The sequence below is a fragment of the Pelodiscus sinensis genome, chromosome 7, assembly GCF_049634645.1.
Source record: "Pelodiscus sinensis isolate JC-2024 chromosome 7, ASM4963464v1, whole genome shotgun sequence".
In the NCBI taxonomy this organism is placed as follows: domain Eukaryota; kingdom Metazoa; phylum Chordata; order Testudines; family Trionychidae; genus Pelodiscus; species Pelodiscus sinensis.
Window position 1 is genome coordinate 8,272,407 of NC_134717.1, and position 20,050 is coordinate 8,292,456.

Sequence of the window (20,050 nt, forward strand, 5' to 3'; positions counted from 1 at the left end):
GGGGGAGGAGAATGGAGAGGGAGGAAACAAAAGCATTCCACGCAACTTTTAACTGGGCTCCTGTCTATCACTGATCTGTCCACTTTGCTTGTATAATATCTGTCTCTCTCCCCCCTGCTTCCCCAACTCAACCCCTAGCTCTGTCTTTGTGGTTTTATGCACTTAGCATATTTTAGACACTTTTGCAATTGAAAAATAAAGAGAAGTTCCCCCAGCATTTGTTCTATGTACCCATTCACTTCCAAGTACTTTCATTTCCTTAATGAAGAGTTAAGATTCTAAAGCCCAGAGTTTTGCTGTGATGTGACTTTTCATAGGAAACCTTAGTGAATAATCACTGAAAAGCTACAGTTCATAATTTATTTTTAAAAAGTTAAAAAATACAACCAATACATAAACACATATTTACAATTACTATACTTGAATTTTGATTCTAGTATCAAACTGGATATAATTTTACCTTAAACACAGATATCAGGTTCTTCTGTAAAGAGAGATTCCTATAAAGTTTTTTAAATTACAAATAACAAACCCTTCTAAAATTTGATCCTACTTAATGCACTGTTTTACAACAAGACTGGAATGTGTTCTTTCCATACAGTACATATTTAACCTGACTGCACAGTATGATATTTGAGTCTGGGTCACTGAATTACAATCTCTTCTGTCTGCTAACTAAGAGGATTTGCTTCCACCAATAAAGAGAGTGCCAAATTCAGTATTGAAAACATCATCAGGAATTGTATCATCCATGAATTCATCTCCAAGCTTCTTCCACCATGGCCAGCGAGCATATTTCAGCATGGTATTGTGAGATTGTCTGGCTTTGCATGCCACAGGGACGGATCGACTCATAAAGACATCAAGATCTTTTTCTGTGGCTTCTGTGAGACTTGGAGCAGCTGTAATGAAGAGAGACACTGTTTGTAATTCTATCTGTGGAAAGGGAAATGCTCGTCTATGTCATTAATTTTGGATATGTGCTCCTTGATGCAAATGTTGACCTCTACTGCAATGCTTTCAGCACACCTCAACACCTGCACCATCTCTTCCTATTGGTCTGCACCACAAACAATCTCTGCATCCAACAGTTGCTGGTTTCCCTGCTTGTCCTAGCCTGTAGTTACACAGAAGGAAGCAGAGCTAACAAAAATGTTCAAGAACGTATTAAATTTTGTTCTGCCTGGGTACTAACTATGCTAATCTAACCCTTTGATCCCAGATTGTCCTACTGGGGCCCAGTAGAACAGACAAGAAAAATCCTACTTGTTCTCATTCAGATGAACCTACCCTCTCCCGCCCCAGAATGGTTCTAGTTCAAAGTTATAAGCCTTTAAAGCTGCTCACCAGTAGGGATAGAGATGCTTCCACAATCAGTCCATTTTTGACAAACAGAATAACTAAAGACAAAGTCATCCCCAGTGCTGCAAGGAAGACGACTGTGCAAAGATCCTGATCCTTACTGACTAAAAAGCCACAGAGATGGTTCTGTAAAAAGTCTGTCATAAAATAACAAAATAAAGCCTTATTGCTCCACTCAAGCTCATCTGAGGAGGTGTGTTTTACCCACAAAAGCTCATTATGAGATATATATATATATATATATATATATATATATATATAAGGTACCTCAGGTAAGGTGCCATGGTATTACTCGTTATTACAAATATGTCAACATCAACATTATGAACAGAATGATAGGGCATGTCAATGTACTTAACCTCTAGAGACATCTAAAAATATAGTAGCATCTACTATTGTATAAAAAGGAGATCTCACAGTTTTGAAATGTGCTTTCACCATTATTTTTGGTAGGATTCTAATTTTTTCTAAATTAGTTTTGTGACTCTGGCAAATGACGTGTCAGCTTAGACCAAGGCCCCCAGGCCTCACTTGAATACTGACAAACATGTATCTATAATCAATCCGGTTCATTTGTGTGTTAGTATTGTTAAAATATAAGAACATATTTAGACTTTTTGAATGCTTGTAAGATGCCGTATGCATTAATCCGGGGGTAGTCAACAGGCAGACAGACCATTGGCTAAACCCAGATCTCAAGATCCTTTTGAATAGACACTGAAATATTTCACTCGCCCGCTCGCCCATGGGGAGTAGATTTTACCAGCCGGCGAGTGCAAGGGTGGACTGGCCTGGTGGGCCGTTGTGACAGGCTGGCCGAAGCCCACACTACGGGCAGCACGGCCCCATCCGATCCGCCGGCCGGTGGAGGAGCAGAGCACTGCCAGGGAGGTGGAAGGGGGCAATTCTCAGCGAGGAGGCGGGGCCCGAGCCAGAGGGCAGGACGCCGGCAGACACCAGGATGCTGGCGTGACGTGGCATCCTGACGTCACGGCTGGTGACCACCGGATTCAAAAAGGCAACCCTGTAAAGTGGAAGACAGAAGCCAGGTAGGGCCTGGGCCTGGGCTATGCTAAGAGGAGGGGAGGGGAGGAAAAGGGGGAAAATATGGGGAAGGGGCTTGTGCTGCAGGGAGGAGAGGAGAGTGGAAAAATATGGGGAAGGGGTTTGTGCTGAGGGGAGGGGAGGGGAGAAGTTAGGAGAAGAAGAAAGGGGAAGACACCAAGGGACGGGGTGCAGGAGAGACAAATGCCAGGTGGCCAAGTGCAGACAATGAGGAAAAGGGCAGGAGGGGAGGTGTCAGTGGGAGGGGGGACAGGGTGATGCTGGGAGAGGAGAGGGTAAGGGCATTGGGGGCAAGAGGGAGAGGTACTGGGAGAAGGCTTGAAAGAAGGGGTGGGCATGAGAAAGGCGTGGATGGAGCAAGGCATGTGTGAGGACACAGGGGCATGAGAGGAATGGGGGCAGAAGGTGTGAGGGGATGGGTATCAGGGAAAAAGAGGACAAAGGGGGAGGGGCAGTGAGGGAAGGGGGAGGCACCAGGAGGGTGCAGGTGCCAGGGAATTCTGGGGTGAAGCAGAAGGGCAGACACCTGCAGGGGAGGGACCAGCACCAGAGGAGAGAGGCGGGGCAGGTGTGTAGAGGGAGGTGTTAGGAGAGGGGATGAGGAGGGGTAGCTCACATGATCAGAGTGGGGCTACTGGAGGAGTGGGCACAGGAGGGAGAGAAGGGCTGGTGGAGGGGGGCAGGTCTCAGGAAGGCTGAGGGCAGTGAGAAGGGCAGGAGTCAGGACAGCAGAGGTGGGTGAGGGGTTGGGGGGCAGCAGGCACCAGGGGAGCTGATGGAGCAAGGGGAGGAGACATGGCAGCAGAGGGAAAAGGTAGAGGTTTATAAGATATTTATTAATAACTTGGGTGATATTTATTAATAACTTATTAGTAATTACTGTTCTTATTCTTATTAGGAATTTATGCCATTAAAAATCACTTTTTGGGGGGGGGGTTGGCGAGTCCCTTTTTTGTCTGGCAAGTAGGGTTTTCCATAATTTGTTGAGCCCTGAATATTTTTATTTACTTAGTACAGGTTGTACCTCCCTGGTCCGACACCCTCGGGACCTGACAGGTCCTGGACAAGGGAGTTTGCTGGACCAAGGGAAGTCTGGGAGAAGGGGGGTGGGCCTTCTTCCCAGCCACCTGGGCGCCTCTCCCCAGTCTCCCAGTCCTGCAAGCTGAGGCAGCCCTGCTGGAGCTCCCATCAGGCCTGCCAGCTTGTGGCAGCCCAGTGCAGCTTCCAGCAACCCCGCCAACTACGGGCTCTACTGCCCCACGAGCTCCACCCCCACCCCCTCACTGGCTTTTCTGCCCTGGCAGCTGTGGGCTCTGAGGCCCCGCAATCTCTGCTTATCCTACGAGCTTGCTCCAGTCCAAGCTGCCAGCAGCCTCTGCCTCTGGGGCTCCTACTCTCACAACATCCGTGCTCCTTCCAGACCACAGATGTTGCCAGACAAGAGTGTCCTGGACCACAGAGATTCAGCCTGTATTGTTACTGTTTACTGAGGTGTGAAAATATAGACCTTGACCAAGAAACCTGGACCTTGACAAAAAATAATCCCATGTATTTATTCCATATCATAAGGTAATATCTGAGCATTTGCACTATAAGCTTCTGTAACTGTGTAAATCACCAGACTACAGAGGCACATTAACTAGTGTGAAATACTAGTCTCCAATAGAAGGTACCTAGGTCCTGCCTAACAATGAAGGCCCATCAATACCAGATGAACTATAGAGGAGCATCAGAAGACAAAGGAATTCGACTGCTCTCCTCACTGCTGCATGAAGAGAAAATGTGCAAGTGAACTCCTTCCATCTCCTCCTCCTCCTTCAAGTTTGCTACCAGAAGCAGCAGGAGGGAAGACATAAAAGCCCTTAACAAGAAGGAAGTATCTTTCTAGTCTTCTTGGTCTCCTGACCACAAGACTTCCAGGCTTAAGCAAGGAATCCCCAGCTATTAGTCTTAAGGGACATATGGAGCTTGCTTATTATACAAGCTTGTACTACTTTTTAATACTTAAAATTATTGGAACTTACGTGTACATATATCTATATGTTCACTTGCTTTAACTTTGTAAAGGACTCTCTTGTTTCCTTTTCCTATATAATAAATCTTTAGATAGTTTACTATAGGATTTGGTCTCAAGCATTGTCTTTCGTGTGAGATCTAACGTGCAACTGACTGATCCTTTGGGACTGGGAGTAACCTGAATATTGCTATGCTATTTTGTGTCAGAGACCGTCTATCACAAAGGTAAGACTACCTGGGTATAAAATAGATTGGTGTACCCAAGGGCTGAGGCTCCATAATGAGGCTGATGGAGTATTTGAGGAATTTACATTGATAACTGGTTGGTGAAATCTACATGAGATCTGCATGAGATTTCAGAACTCACCAACAGTTTGGCTACGTCTACACTGGCCCCTTTTCCGAAAGGGGCATGCTAATTTTACAGGTCGTAATAGGGAAATCCGCGGGGGATTTAAATATCCCCCGCGGCATTTAAATAAAAATGTCCGCCGCTTTTTTCCGGCTTTTAGAAAAGCCGGAAAAGAGCGTCTACACTGGCCCCGATCCTCCGGAAAAAAGCCCTTTTCCGGAGGATCTCTCTCCAGATCAGCGGCACAGCCATGGGTACACGCATGGCCCCACAGTATGCTAACATCTTTATGGCTGACCTAGAACAACGTTTCCTCAACTCCCGTCCCCTTTCACCCCTCCTCTACCTACGGTACATCGATGACATCTTTATGATCTGGACACATGGCCAAGAAACACTGGAGATATTCCACAGAGATTTCAACAACCTACACCCCACCATCAACCTCAGCCTGGACCATTCTACACGAGAGATCCACTTCCTGGACACCACCGTACAAATCAACAATGGAAAATTAGACACCACTCTCTACAGAAAACCCACTGACTCATACAGTTACCTACATGCATCCAGCTCCCATCCAGAACACACCACACGATCCATCGTCTATAGCCAAGCCCTTCGATACAACCGCATCTGCTCTAACCCCACTGACAGAGACCAGAAGCTTCAGGATCTCTACCAAGCATTTATAAATCTCAACTACCCACCCAGAGAAACAAAAAAGCAAATTGAAAGAGCCAGACGAATACCTAGAAACCATCTACTTCAAGACAGACCCAAGAAAACCAACAATAGAACACCACTTGTCATCACCTACAACCCCCAACTTAAACCTGTCCAACACATTATCAAGAAACTACAGCCTATATTGGAACAGGATACCATACTCAAAGAGGCTCTGGGAGACAGACCCATAGTCTCCTATAGACAACCACCTAACCTCAAGATGATTCTTACCAACCACCACAGGACATACCACACTAATACCAACCCTGGTACCTTCCCTTGCAACAAACCCCGTTGCCAGCTTTGTCCACATATTCATTCTGCTGATACCATTATTGGACCTAACCAAGTGAGTTATAAGATCAAGAACACATATTCCTGCGCATCCAGAAATATAATCTACGCTATCATGTGCCGAAAGTGTCCGTCTGCTATGTACATTGGACAAACATCTCAGACACTTCGCCAAAGGATTAATGCCCACAAAACAGATATTAGACAAGATCACAAAGAGAAAACAGTTTCTTGCCACTTTAACCAGAAAGGACACTCTCTAAATGACTTAGCCACCTGCATTCTGCTACAAAGACCTTTTACATCTGCACTTGAAAGGGAATCCTCTGAACTGTCATTCATGTTAAAATTCGACACTTACCACCAGGGACTTAACAAGTCTTTGAACTTTCTCACCCATTATCAAGACAGTTTCCCCAATTATCACCTGTAATACCATTAACTCACAAACATCCCACTCTCCCTACCTTTAATATCAGCAATTCACAGACACTTACCTTCCTTCCTCCCCCTTCCCACCCCCCCGCATCCTCCTTCTGTTCTGCAATGTGATTTGTCCTTTTCATATTTGTTCATTTTTTTAAATTGTATCCTTTGGTATATATGGTTGTGACTACTTTCTTCCACTATTTGATCTGAGGAAGTGGGTCTGGCCCACGAAAGCTCATCATCTAATAAACCATCTTGTTAGTCTTTAAAGTGCTACATTGTCCTGCATTTTGCTTCAACTACCCCAGACTAACACGGCTACATTTCTATCACTCTTGTGCCACTGTGAGACAGCTTGCCAAGTTAATCCATGCAGTGACCAAAGGAATGAACAAAAGAGACAGACACATACTCATTAACAGCTCCACGTCAGTGTTGACCTGAGCTAGTAATGCCTCTCTGCGCTGTTCTGCTCTGTGATCCAGACTGCTCCTGAGCAGGTATTGAGCCAGATTTTCCTGGGCCTGCAGATGTAGTTCCTTACTCATGTCTTCTGACATTTCGGAAGCCTAGAAGACAATAACATTTGTCACTATTAAAGAACGGTTATCGTTTTAAATTCTTTGTGAGCAGGTTAACGTCTACGGAACATTTGCATTCCTCATCTATTTATAAATTTAATAATTCTGCTTCCTCTTAAGTTTTTTCTGCGAAATGATTCATCATCCAGTGGATACAATTTTCTAATTAGGCTTTACTTATCCTGTTTTATTACATTAAGGTTAAAACAATTACAAATAAGAAGGATTAATATGTGCACAGCTCACATGGGGGTTATCTTGAGCACTGAAGTTTTATATAACTGGACATATTTCATCCCTCTCATGCACTCTGGTGGGTGGGGAATGCAGAGCTACAAAATCTCTAAGACACACCGGGTGCAGTCTGATGTAGTCATCCACCTTTTGCTGTAATGCTAGATTCTGTGTACTGGTGAGTTCCTTGGGTTCTTTCCAGGGAGAGAGAGCCTTCCGTTTCCTTTGACATTTGTTCAGGAATTTGTGAGCCTGCATGAAAGAAGATATCAGAATATGCCATTCACAGGTTAGGTATTTGATTTAGTCAATTAAAAAAAAAACCTTTAAAGAAAAATGTTGCAGCATTGCAGCAAGTAAGGTGCAGCTTTCGATTTCATAGTGCAGAGGTAATACATGAGTGGGCATGATATTGTTAGTTTTACTGCTTATACAAGCTGCATAGAGAATCCAGCCCTAGTTCCAAAGTAACAGCTCGTATCAAGTTTTTGTATGGATTGCACTGCATTTTGCAGTTTGCAAAGAGTTCTGAAGAGCTGATCAAGTTTGGGGTTCTGGTTTGATTTGCATGGACAGTTTTTTACTATGTTAATACTTGGTTACTAAATTCTGGCAAAGCTGTCATTCATGGAAGTAAACAAGCCTCATAAAGAATTGCAGTAATCCAGTCAATCTTGTCTAGCTCAAGTACAGAGTTTATATACTTACGGCTCTCTGAATGATGACAGCTGCCTTATGCTGTTTAAAAGATTGTCTTTGTTGATGAAGATTTCTCCTTGCCCTATATCCCCTCCAGTGTCTCTGAATAGTTAATGCTGCCTTCCCCTCCGTTTCCTGAATGTGCCTATCCACCTGGCCTGAAGAGAAGACAGACATTCATTGTTATACAACTGTGGGTGTGATCTCACAAGTATAACAAGGTTTGCCTTTCCAGTCCTTGGAAAATAAACCATCATGGAAAACTCAGATGCTGCAGCAAATAGCATTGGTGGAACAGTAAGTGGCACTTTTCCTTCTGAACCAAAACCTCAGCACACTAATCATGGACACTGAGCTACTGGCAGTACAGTTCTCAGCATAGACATACTGCTGCGGGATCTTTAATCAACACAAAGTGGCAGGATCTCCTTCATACCTCACATCTCTCCAAAGAGAAGAGATTTTAAGCCACTATGTCTTTGATATGATTACTGAGAATTGAAACATTTAGGCTGTTCTCCACCAGACATTTAGGTTATAAAAAGAGACAGGCACATATGCAAGATTGGGAAATACTTTTGTTGTATGAAAGATTATTTTAGAAATCTTAACAGTTTAACATAAGTCATACCAGCATGAACTATTTCCAGTAAAGTCAGTTGTTGTTCATGAAAACGCCTCATAGCCCTTTGTCTCTGAAGCTGCAATTGTTGTCGGAGAATCTCGTCGTCTTTCTGCCTTTTTGACTGTTCCAATGCCTGTTCTCGCTTAGCTCTGCAATAACATGCATATTAAGAATTGACCTAAGCTTTCAATTTCTCAAATGCACATTTGGAACTAATCTCCAATCTCTATTCCTCACCAGGACGAATGATCCAGTGGTGAGGCAGAAAATTCTTAGAATGAACCGCCATCCGATTCTTTGGAACTGATTTGTAAAGTCCAATGCCAATCAAGTTAAGATCTGCAAAGGGTTGACAGTCTAATCATCAAGTCCCTTGGTATGCAGATCTAAGCCAGCTATGCAGTCCAGTGTCAAACCAGAGGATATAATACTCCTTGGGATAAGTTTATAATAACCAGGGTGCTCCTGGAGGCACGTCTGCTCATAGTAAGCCAGATTCTTAGATGACAGATTGGAGTAGCTATACTGGTTTACATCTGCCAAGGACTTGGTGCAGGGACTCTGGTCACCTACAAAAGTAGCTGTGCATTTCTAAGGTGCCCGTCATTATACAGCAAGTGCCATATACTGTACAAACCAAGAATAGTGCCTTCACTGTCTGCAAAAGAATCCCCTCTTCTCATTAAGGCTGATTTTCTTAAATTGGATAACTTTTGGTGACTGACTTCCAGGAGAAATGCTGACAGGTCGTTATTCTGCATCAGCATTACCGATGGAGGCTAGGATTGAGATCTCTTACATCATCTCTTAAGAGCAGCAAGGCTCTGATTCTTCTTGGTCAGAAGTCATGAGGAAGTTCACAGACAAGAATGCTGCATTGACAGCTCCCTAATGAGACCCTAAGGGTACGTCTACACAACAGGGCTGAAGTCAAATTAAGCTATGCAACTTCAGCTATGTCAATTGTGTAGCTTAAGTCAAAATAGTATAATTCAGCTTTTGGCACTGTCTACACAGCAGGAAGTTGAAGGAAGAACACTCTTCCTTGGACTTCCCTTACTTCTCATTAAATGAGGGTTACCATAAGTCGAAGTAAGAAGTCCTCCAGCTCAACATTATTTCAAAAGAAAGGCTTGTAGTGTTGACATGCACTATGTTATTTCGGAATAACTTAAGTTATTCCAAAATGATGCTGCTGTGTAGACATACCCTAAGAATTTAACCTTAGAGACTACCAGTCATTATTTCCCCTCCATCACATAATATAGAGAAGGAATTCTCTAAGGGTATGTCTACACTTGCACTCTAGTTCGAACTAGGGATGCAAATGCAGGCATTCGAAATAGTCAATGAAGCGGGGATTTAAATATCCCACGCTTCATTAGCATGATCTCGCCGGCGCGCTAGTTTGAATCACAGCTGATTCGAACCAGGAAGTGCGTGCCAGGACGCGTTAGTTTGAACCAAATCCCTTGGTTCGAACTAACATTACTCCTCAAAATATGTGGAGTAACGTTAGTCCGAACCAAGGGGTTTGGCTCGAACTAACACGTCCTGGCACGCACTTCCTGGTTTGAATCAGCTGTGATTCAAACTAGCGCGCCGGCGGGATCATGCTAATGAAGCGTGGGATATTTAAATCCCCGCTTCATTGACTATTTCGAATGCCTGCATTTGCATCCCTAGTTCGAACTAAGGTGCAAGTGTAAACATACCCTGAGAGAGCTAGGCCCTGGCTTTACACATCAGAACCCTAACAGTAATTGTCCCATCATAACTTAAAGAGACACATAGCTATTACACTCCTAATTATAGTCTATATTATATCTGTAATTTATATAAATAACTTTATGGTATGTAGCAGAATGGAAAGCTGCCATCAGACTGTCCAAAAAAGTTTCCAGTCCCTTCCTCGCTGCTTTAAACTGTCTTTTTGTGTTTCTGATCCAGGAGAACACATGTTATGATGTTACTACTTCTGAGCAGTGTGAAATCTCAGAATAAAAAGGGACTCATGACATTTTCCCAACAAAAATCTTATTCGTGCTCTTTTACTAGAAACCCTTATAAGCTCCACTAGTTAGGAAACCACAAGAGTGTAAAGTCTGCCCTCTGATGGATTCTTCAAATGTATGCTTGTTAAATGGTTACGGTTGTATGTTATGCATTTAACAGGTTCTGATTATGCAAACTCTCATTCTCTATATTACTATGTGTTTTGCAGAATGCCTTCTTTTCATCATTCACAGGGATAGAGAATGAAAAGTCACATCTGGGTTACGCAGATACACTTGTGACAGGAAAAAACACTCACAGACTGAAACCTAAGCTTCCTTTTACAGGGCATGATTGGAAATAACCCACTTTTGATCATATCTGTTGATACTTTTATTGTTGACGTATGCTGAATTAACAAGGATTGTTTCATTGTAACAAATGTAAGATTAGTTGATTATGTGACAGTCTAACCAACTTCCAGGGCAGATTAGATTTGCTAAAGGTACATTAAAACCGAGAAATATTTGTGAAACCATACAGCTTTCAGAAGTGTACAGAAGGCAGATTCTGAGATATTCCAAGTTAGCCACACTCAAGCTATGAGTTTCAGTCCTACTTAAATTTAACTATATTTACTGAGAGCATAGCTTTCACAAAACTCCATAAATATAGTTAAGCCCCGAATTCACAGTCCCACCTGCGGACAGCTAAAGCACTTCAAGTGTGGTGCACTGACATTCAAGGATGCTTTCAAATAGCAATGCTTATGGTAGTTCAAGCAGTATTCTTGCTTTTTGGCGGAACAATCTAGCTATCATTTTTAGTTAGACTGTAACAATTTTAGGAAGTATTGTATTTTTATTATATTGTACATAGTACACTTGGTCCCTGATCGGGGCCTCTATGCACTACCAGAATAGAAATAATTGCCATCCCTTTTGATCTTAAACTAACTAACATTGCTTGAGTAAATGACAGATATTTATATTTGCAACTACAAAAATGCTTACAGAACAAATCTCAGCAGCCAGAGACCCCATCGTTCCTGCTGGAGTCCCATCATGTTATTACCAAATGCAGACTGTGAGCTTTTTGGGGCTAGAGGCTGTATCTTGCAAATGTTTGCTGGGTGCCTGATTTGCTCACAAATACTGACCCAAAGTGCTAAGTAAGTACTTGGTGGAAATCAACGTACCCTGAATCATCTCATCCACAGCAAGGCCATAAAGGCCCTTCCCCCTAAAGATAGGGAGGAAGGGATAACTCAGTGGTTTGAGCATTGGCCCACTAAACCTAGCGTTGTGAATTCAGTCCTTGAGGGGAGGCCATTTAGGGATCTGGGGAAAATCTGTCAGGGATTGTACTTGGCCCTGCTGTGAGAGCAGCAGACTAGACTCAATGCCCTCTCAAGGTCTCTTCCAGCTCAATGAGATAAGGATTCCATAGGGCTTGGATGTCCAGTTGGGCAGGAGCAGAACTAGAGGAAAAGCAGGCCTCCGTGCATCACCCCGCAAATAATCAAAATGCAAATACCCATGAGAATTTATGCAGTCTCCATCAGCATAAACTCTTGAGGGTTCCTCTCCTCCCTCCAAGAGTGATTTTGGCAAGGGTGATTTTGGCTCAGGTGCAGAGGAAGCACAGTGGAACTGTGCTGACAGGCAGTGTGTGTGTGTGGGGGGGGGGGGGATCACTGAGAATCAGTGTAAAGTAAGTGGCCCTTCACAGACGCCTTGAGACAGCCACATATTTGAAAGCAGAGGTGAGTATCTCCCATCCCAGATGAAATGGCAAATCAGACACCTTGTCTGGGATTTAAAGAGTGTTGTTAGAATGTGGCAGCAAACATATTTCTAGCATAGACTTTATGCAAAGATGCAATTTTATTTTGATGCAGACATGTTAGTGAGAATGTATGAGCTACTATGAGCAAACATCACACCTCGATCTAGCCACATAAAAATGACACTGATTTACTGCTAGCTTATTTGAGTTTCATTCTTTGTGAGCAGAAACAAGAGTCCTAGATCTCATACCATAGCTTGCTGGAGAGAGCTGAGATACAACCCTTCTTTATTCCCCCTATCTGAGAAATGTCCAGGCATATTATACAAATTGTGTACAGGGGCTTATAGTGTTTTGAGAGTTTCTTTTTTTAAATATCTGGATGTTCATTAAGCCCAAGAAGACATATTTATTGCAACTAGAAGTAGCTGGTGCAGACTAAGCCAGTGAAGTAATCTAACGCTCAAAAAAGCTCAGAAAATTCTGATAACATTGTGGACACTCCATATATTGTTATTATGCACTGCAGTTTCTGTCATAATTCGTAACTGACTTACATATATTAAATACAGTTAGGAATAATATTGGGAGAAATTTTTGTTATGTAGAAAAATCTATTCTCATTGTTCATATACAGTGCCCATCATAGCAGTTTCTGAGAGTAAGAACCCGGTTTTCCTCATTCCTGCTTACAAAGGGATTTTTTTCTTACCTGAAACTTCTTTGCAAGGCAGTCACCGCTTTAGGAAGCGTCTTTAATCTTTTCCGGGTCTGAAATCCCCTCCACACAGCCTGGATTAAAGAAGCTGCTTGATGCAATCTCTGAAAGTAACAAGCCAGTTGACAGAATATATTCCCAGCATATATAACACTTTTTATTGCTATTTGCTCATTTAGAACAAGCTCAGTATTTGGTCAAAACTAACTTCAGTTTGAATTCACTGTTTCTAAATACATGAGTAAATTTATATTCCCATAAATAAATTACTAGCATGAACCCTATATTTGTTTCTTGGGTTGCTGCTCTGTTCAACTGGTTCATTTCCTAAATGTAGCACATAAAGGATTTGACGGGAAAACCCAGGAGCTAAAAGCCTTTCAGAAGTGTAAGAGAGCTGGGAAAAATACTCCAGCTAATCGCAGGACTGGATGACTCATAGCTCTAGTTCTGTCCCTTGAACTGAGGTGAGACTAAGTATTATCTAGACCAGGGATCGGCAACCTATGGCTCGCAAGGTGGATGTGCACTTGGGGGGGGCGGCACACAAAGAATTGTACTTCCACCAACTTCCTCCACACCAGCACTCACCTTCCTTGCACCTTGAAGGTAAGTTGCTGCTGCTGGTGAGCTTGTGGGAGGAGGTGTGTGCGTGCAGGGCGAGGGAAAGACCAGGACCGTGGGTGCCTGCCAGAGCTTGGCTTTGCTGTGGCTGCGCCGGGACTGAGGCTGGAGCATATTCCGGATGTGTGGCAGGTGGCTGCTGGAGCTGAAGCCAGCTGTTCATGGTGGGTCTCGGGGCTGAGACTGGGGTACACCCCGCCCCCTGAGCCACTGCACAGCAGCTGGCTTCAGCTACGGCAGCCGCCATGTGGCAGGCAGCTGCTGGAGCTAAAGCTGGCTGTTTGCAGTGGCACCAGCCTGGCCCCCCGAGCCACTCAGGCAGCTACCACGTGGAGGAGAGTTTGGTGCAGAACCGGGCTCTGGGAATTCCTTTATTTAAAAAAATTGCAACCACATTTACAAAAAACAGTACCCCCCCGCCAAAATTCCTGCGTAAGGGCTTGTCTTGAGTAAAAATAACTTGCAAGTCTATTATGAGTCCACTGTTAAGTACATAATCAGAAAACAACTTTTCCACACCTAATAAACTCTCTGTGGATAAAATGTTCAAGGCGACCTCAAAAACTGAAGAGAGATTAGGTACTACATCCCTTCAAAATCCCACTTCCCCATCTAACGTTGCAGATGCCAGGAGTCCAAACTTTGGCAGATAAAGTTCTCAAGTACCTAAGTTTGTGGACCTGCACCCCCTGTACTCCAACCCCACATTTAAATGTCATACCGGCCTTGTTATATAGCACATTCCCTCCAACCCCCACTATAAGTCACAAGGGGAGCAGGTTGATAGGACAGTACCTGTAAGAAATTTAAGTTACTTTCACCTCTATCCTTAAAACTGTTCATTTTAACAACCATTCATTCCTCTCCACTCATTGAGGGTTGTGCATATTCAATTTTTACTTAATTGGTTGAGAAATCTTTCCTGATGGTGTATTATTCTATGACTCCTAACAGGAATATGGCAATGAGAAAGAGCAGAGATGACAAGTACCAACATTTTCAAAAGGACTGAACAGACTTGCATGCATTTGTGGATAAGTCTGGATCTTCACACTGTCTCATTTGTAGTGAGAGACTTTCCTCAAACAAACGAACAAACAAACAAACATCAAACTGAGAATGGCATTTCACGACAAAACTTGCAGCATTTGCTACAAAATACCCTGAGGGTAACACGCAAAAAAAAAAACTGTGAGGAGCTGCAGTGAAAAAATGAACATTGGCGAGAATAGCCTGCTGGCATAGTAAAAAAAAGGTGGAAATTTAAACTCCACAATTCTGTGCGCTCATACAGCATTATTCGAGGGGGGAAGCCTTTCACTGACGGGGATTATGTGAAAAGATGCATGCTAAAAAACAGTCATGAACTACTTTGTGAGTTTCACAACAAGGACAAAATATTACAGAAAATTCAAAACATGCTATTATAGGCAAAAACAGTCGATGTGAAAACGTCCCATCAAATTGAGAAGGACCAAATACAAAAGCTGAGTACAGCTACTTATTTTTCATTTGCTTTGGACGAGACAACCAACATAGGTGACATTAATCAGTTGTGTATTCTGGGATGATATATTTGTGGAAATGCTGTGCACAAAGAAATGATTGTGATATTACCAATGAAAAATCAAACAAGGGGCAAAGACATCCTTAAAACCGTGATGGACTTTGTAAACGAGAAAGAAATGCTACTGGATAATCTTGTGTCTATTTGTATGGACGGTGCACCTACCATGGTCGGCAAATACGGGGGGGTTCCTTACTCTTTTGTCAGAACAGCTGAGCCGCCCACTTTTGAACTTTCATTGCATTGTGCATCAGGAGGGACTTTGTGCACAATCTTCTGGAATTGAACTTGGAAATGTTATGGGACTGGTCGTTCGCACTGTCAATTGGATTCTTGCCTGAGCCCTTAATCACCGTCAATTTCAGCCACTCTGAGGAAGTAGATTCCAAATACCCCGATCTAGTAATGCACAGCAACATTTGCTGGTTATCTTGTGGCAAAGTTTTGCCTCGTTTTGCCACCAACATTAATAAGATGAAGTCATTTTTGGATATGAAGGGTGTCAAACACCCCGAGCTTTCAGACTGTGACTAGTTGCTAAGTTTTACTATCTCATCAACGTTATTGTTCATTTGAATAAGTTAAATCTTAAGCTACAAGGGCAAGGAAATCCAGTCCTGACTGTAGCAGGCAGTGTTTGGATATAATTCAAAATTGACTGTCTTAATCAAAGAGATTGAGATGGGCAAACTGGCACATTTTGAAAGACTATGAAAGTTACGTTATTCGTATCAGAGAGAGAATCCAAATAACAGCCTTGATTTGCAACAGCTTGCCAGGTTTGTTTCTGAACTCCTAATGGCATTCAAGTCTCGTTTTGTTGACTTTCGCAAATACAGTGCTCTGTTTAAGTTTATGATTTGTCCACATATGGCATCCATTGAAGAAATGGACTTGACAGTCTTTCCAGATATCTTAGCCAGCCATTTAGAAATGGCAGATTTCAAGGAATCAGATATCTGGGTGGAAAAATTCATCAAGCTGATTTATAATGCCTTGCTTGACAATGTGCAGAATTGGCAGAACTGCACAAATGGACTGACATGAAGAAATTGGAGCGTGATGATAATCGGATTCTGCAAACTTGGAAAGAACTTCCTGTCACATACAACATCATGCAGAACATCAGCTTGGCCTTACTTTCAATGTTTGCTCCACTTATATGTGTGAGCAGGCTTCTCTCATTTGAATCACATCAAGGGTACTTTGCACTCAAGATTGACAGAAGACAGCCTGAATGTGTGCATGAAGCTGAATTTGACCAGTTATGATGTAAACTTCAAAGAAATGTGCAAAAAGATGTAGCAGCAGAAGTCTCATTAAATAAAATGGGTGAATACAATGTTTAATTGATGCTGTTATTAATCATGTCAATTATCAATAATATCACGTTGTATATTTTGAGTCATGCAAATGAGTATTCTTATATGGCTCTCTGTTGACCACATGTTTTGAATTTTGATGTAGTTTGGCTCCTTGGTTTGAAAAGGTTGCCAACCTCTGATCTAGGCCATGTATGACCTAGATGTTTACCCTGTTCTTAAAAATCCACAATGATGGAGATTCCACAACCTCTATAGGTAATTTGTTCCACTGTTTAAGCTTAATTACCCTTACAATTAGGAAGCTTTTCTTAAGGTCTAGCCTTAATCTCCCTTATGTTTTGTCCTGTCCTCAGTGGTTAAGTAGAACAATCTATCACCTTCCTCTTTACAACAACTTTTTACATACTTTAAGATTGTTATCATATCCCCTCTAGGTCTTCTCTTCTCCAGATTACACAAACCCAATTATTTTGGGCTTTCTTTGTAGGTCATATTTTCTAGACCTTTAAATATTTGTTGCTTTCCTTTGGACTTTTTTCCAGTTTGTCCACATCTTTTCTGAAATGGATGCAATATTCCAGTTGAGGCCTTATCAACAGAACCCTACAAATTTGCAGGTATCCACAGGGCTCTACTTATCAGTGCTGAATAGCGGGAAAAAATTAGTTTTCATGTCTTGTTTACAATGTTCCTGCTAAATATACCACAAACAATGTTTTGTTTATAACAGTATGCATTGTTGTGATCCACAATAAACCCCAGATCATTTTCTGCAGTACTCCTTGCTAGGCATCATTTCCCATTTTGCATTTGTGCAGTTGATTGTTGCTTCCCAATGTAGTACTTTGCATTTGTCCTTATTGAATTTCATCCTATTTATTTCGGACCATTTCTTCCGTTTGCCAAGATCACTCTGAATTCTAATCCTGTCCTCCAAAGTAAATGCAGCCCCTCTCAGTTGGGTATTGTCTGCAAATTGTATATGCCATTATCCAAATAATTTTATAAAGACTAATTAGAACTGGATGCAGAACGGATCCCTGTGGGACATCACAGCTCGATTTGTGGCTACTGATACCTATTCTCCGAATATGCTTTTTCCAACCAGTTGTGAAGCCAGCTTACAGTAGGTTTGTTTGGGATATATTTCTCTGGCTTTGTTTATTAAAGGGTCAGGTGAGAGAGCATCAAAAATCTTACTGAGGATGAGCTGTTATCACATACATAGCTTTCCCTCCATCCAGGAAGCTTGTTACTCTGGCACAGGAGGTCATGAGGTTGGTTTGACATTATTTATTCTTAACAAATCCATGTTGATTATTACTTCCCACCTTATCTTCTAGGTGTTTGCAAACTGACTGTCTGATTATTTACTCCATCATCTCTCCAGGTTCCAAAGTTAAGCTGATCGATTTATAATTTCCTGGGTTGTCCTTATGTCCCTTTTCACAGATAAATGCTATATTTGCCTTTTTTCTAGTCCTTGTGTCTCTCTCCAGTCCAGGAGTTCTCAAAGATCATTGCTAATGGCTCAGAGGTCTCTTCAACCAGCTTCTTAAGTAGTCTGAGGATGTATTGTTTTAGGTCCTGCTAACAAACTCATTTAACTCATGGGTAATGGGTAATGTAGGCAAGGGAATTCATTAGGGGTTGGGGTTCAACCTTCAGCTGGAATTGGGCAGGGCTTGGCGGGGGGAGGGAGGCTATAAAGGAGCATGTTCTTGGGGGAGGGGTTGTGGCTTTGGGCGGGGGGCTTTGGCTCCCTCTCCCAGTTGGGCCTTCACCCGCGGCCCATGATCTAACTCGTCCAAGGCTTGGTCTACACTAGAAATGTTAAAATGCATGTAACTGATTAACTGTGTAATTGCTGAAAATGTCAGTGGTTACACAATTACAAACGGGCAGCAGTCAGCTCTATGGGAGCTGGCTGCTGCCCCTTACTGCTGCCTTTGTGGCCAATGGAGCAACAGAAGGCAGTGCCTACAGGAAGCGTTTCCCTGCAGCAAGCAGAGCCACTTCCTTCCTCTGCCAGGCAGAGCCCTCAGGCTGCATCTGGCCCACAGCTTGCTTTGATCAGGCCCACGAGGCTTGGGTGGGGAGCCGGCAATGGCGCTCCAGGTCTGGTGCCGTCTGCATGGCTGTAGTCACAGTGCCAGCTTGTGCTACTGCTGGAGGAAGGGGAGCCCTGAGCCTTACAGGCCAGATTAGTGCTGGATCCAGCCCGCAGGCTGTAGATTCCCCTTCCCTGAAGTAACACTTAACTTGTTCTTTTCCTGGTTTAGCCTTGAATCCCACGCTATTTACACTGCTGGTCACTCTGTTAGTTGTCCAATCATTGCTAACTTTTTTGGTGAAAACAGAAACAAAAAAAGCATTTAACACTTCAGTTAGTGCTATTGTTTTTCGCTCCTCCTTGAGTAATGGGTGTACCTATTCTTGTCCTTCCTCTTGTTTCTCATGTAAAATGTTTTCTTGTTACCCTTTATGTCCTGCTCCCTAGCTAGTTTAATCTTGTTTTGTGGCTTGGCTTCTTTAATTTCATACCTGCATGTTAGGGGAAAAGAGGATTGTGTATGTCTTCTTTTCAGATTAGAACTGAGCTTCACAATTAAAACAATCCTTCTTCAGATGTAGTTATTAGAATAACATCTCTGAGAGATCTCAATGTATGACACTTGTTGTCCAGGTGGATAAGACATGGACTTACACTCAGCTCCACAAAAGAGCATCTTTTACTGGTCATTTCTTTTACTTAGATACATATATGGCCCACATCTCTGAAGTATCGAAGTGTCTCCCTAGGACGTACAGATCTAACTGTACCCATCTCTGTGAGTTAGGGAAGTATTATTTTCCCTAGTTTAGAAAGAGCTGAATCCAGGTAGAAAGAGATTACGTGCCTTTCTCAAAGTCACCCAGGAAGTCTAACAGAGTTGCTAAATGAACCCACATTTCTCTTCAGACCTTAACCACAAGACCATTCTTCCCCTATTTCTTGATATGCATAGCCTCTCACTGTTGAAAGCCTTGGAAGTGATAGAGTAGAAAACAAAAAGGGTAATTTTTAAAGACATATGTATTATTAGTAGATGCTGTGGCGTTTGGAAGGTAGGGCAAGAGTAAACCCAATGTAAGCAACTATAAATCCACCAAATAGAAAAGTCTCATTAAGCATTCAGCACCTGCATTTCTCCTTTCCTGTAAGATTTGGAGTAAAGAAGGTCCAGAAGTTGATTGAGATTTCTGTCAAATCCTTTGCCAGTCCACTGCTTACTTAGCAAAATTCTCAGTCCTAGGAGAGAGAGAGGAAAAAATAAGCATGTTAAATTGTTAAAGCTGATTTTTTATTAGCTTGCTTACCAAGCAGATTACAAACTAGCAAACACAGCTGAATATCAGCCAATCAAATTTGAGTGTATATGTGTGGAAAAGGATATTAAATCAGAGCTAAATGTAAGTACAGGCCATTACCTTTGAGTCTCAATGTAAAACATTATTGATGAAGAGCTGAATGTAAAAGAGTAGTTGAATAGTTGACTACTTGCATTTCCCCACCCCCCTGCTTGTCAGAGAGAGGCAGCAAGGGGAGGAAGCAGGAGCCAGTTCTTGGGGGAGACGGCTTAAACCATCTCTGCAGTGGGTGGGGG

At 42.6% G+C, this 20,050-nt stretch overlaps 1 protein-coding gene across 6 annotated transcripts in view; it reads right to left on the reverse strand.

Annotated features, from left to right (window-relative positions):
* Positions 1 to 346: 346 nt before the first annotated feature.
* The window catches only part of IQCB1 (IQ motif containing B1), a 37,442-nt gene continuing 17,738 nt past the window's right edge, over positions 347 to 20,050 (reverse strand). For 4 of the 6 annotated variants that reach the window (XM_075933102.1, XM_075933105.1, XM_075933104.1 and 1 more), the window contains exons 8-14: positions 19,586 to 19,695; positions 12,882 to 12,991; positions 8,393 to 8,535; positions 7,771 to 7,919; positions 7,183 to 7,314; positions 6,660 to 6,816; positions 347 to 902 (exon numbers count right to left, since the gene is read on the reverse strand). In XM_075933102.1, the coding sequence (XP_075789217.1) occupies positions 676 to 902; positions 6,660 to 6,816; positions 7,183 to 7,314; positions 7,771 to 7,919; positions 8,393 to 8,535; positions 12,882 to 12,991; positions 19,586 to 19,695 (1,028 nt within the window). In that variant the 3' untranslated portion in view covers positions 347 to 675. Of the gene's footprint in view, positions 903 to 1,347; positions 1,500 to 6,659; positions 6,817 to 7,074; positions 7,315 to 7,770; positions 7,920 to 8,392; positions 8,536 to 12,881; positions 12,992 to 19,585; positions 19,696 to 20,050 lie in introns of those variants that run through there. The other 2 variants (XM_075933103.1, XM_025178800.2) reach the window with 2 other exon arrangements.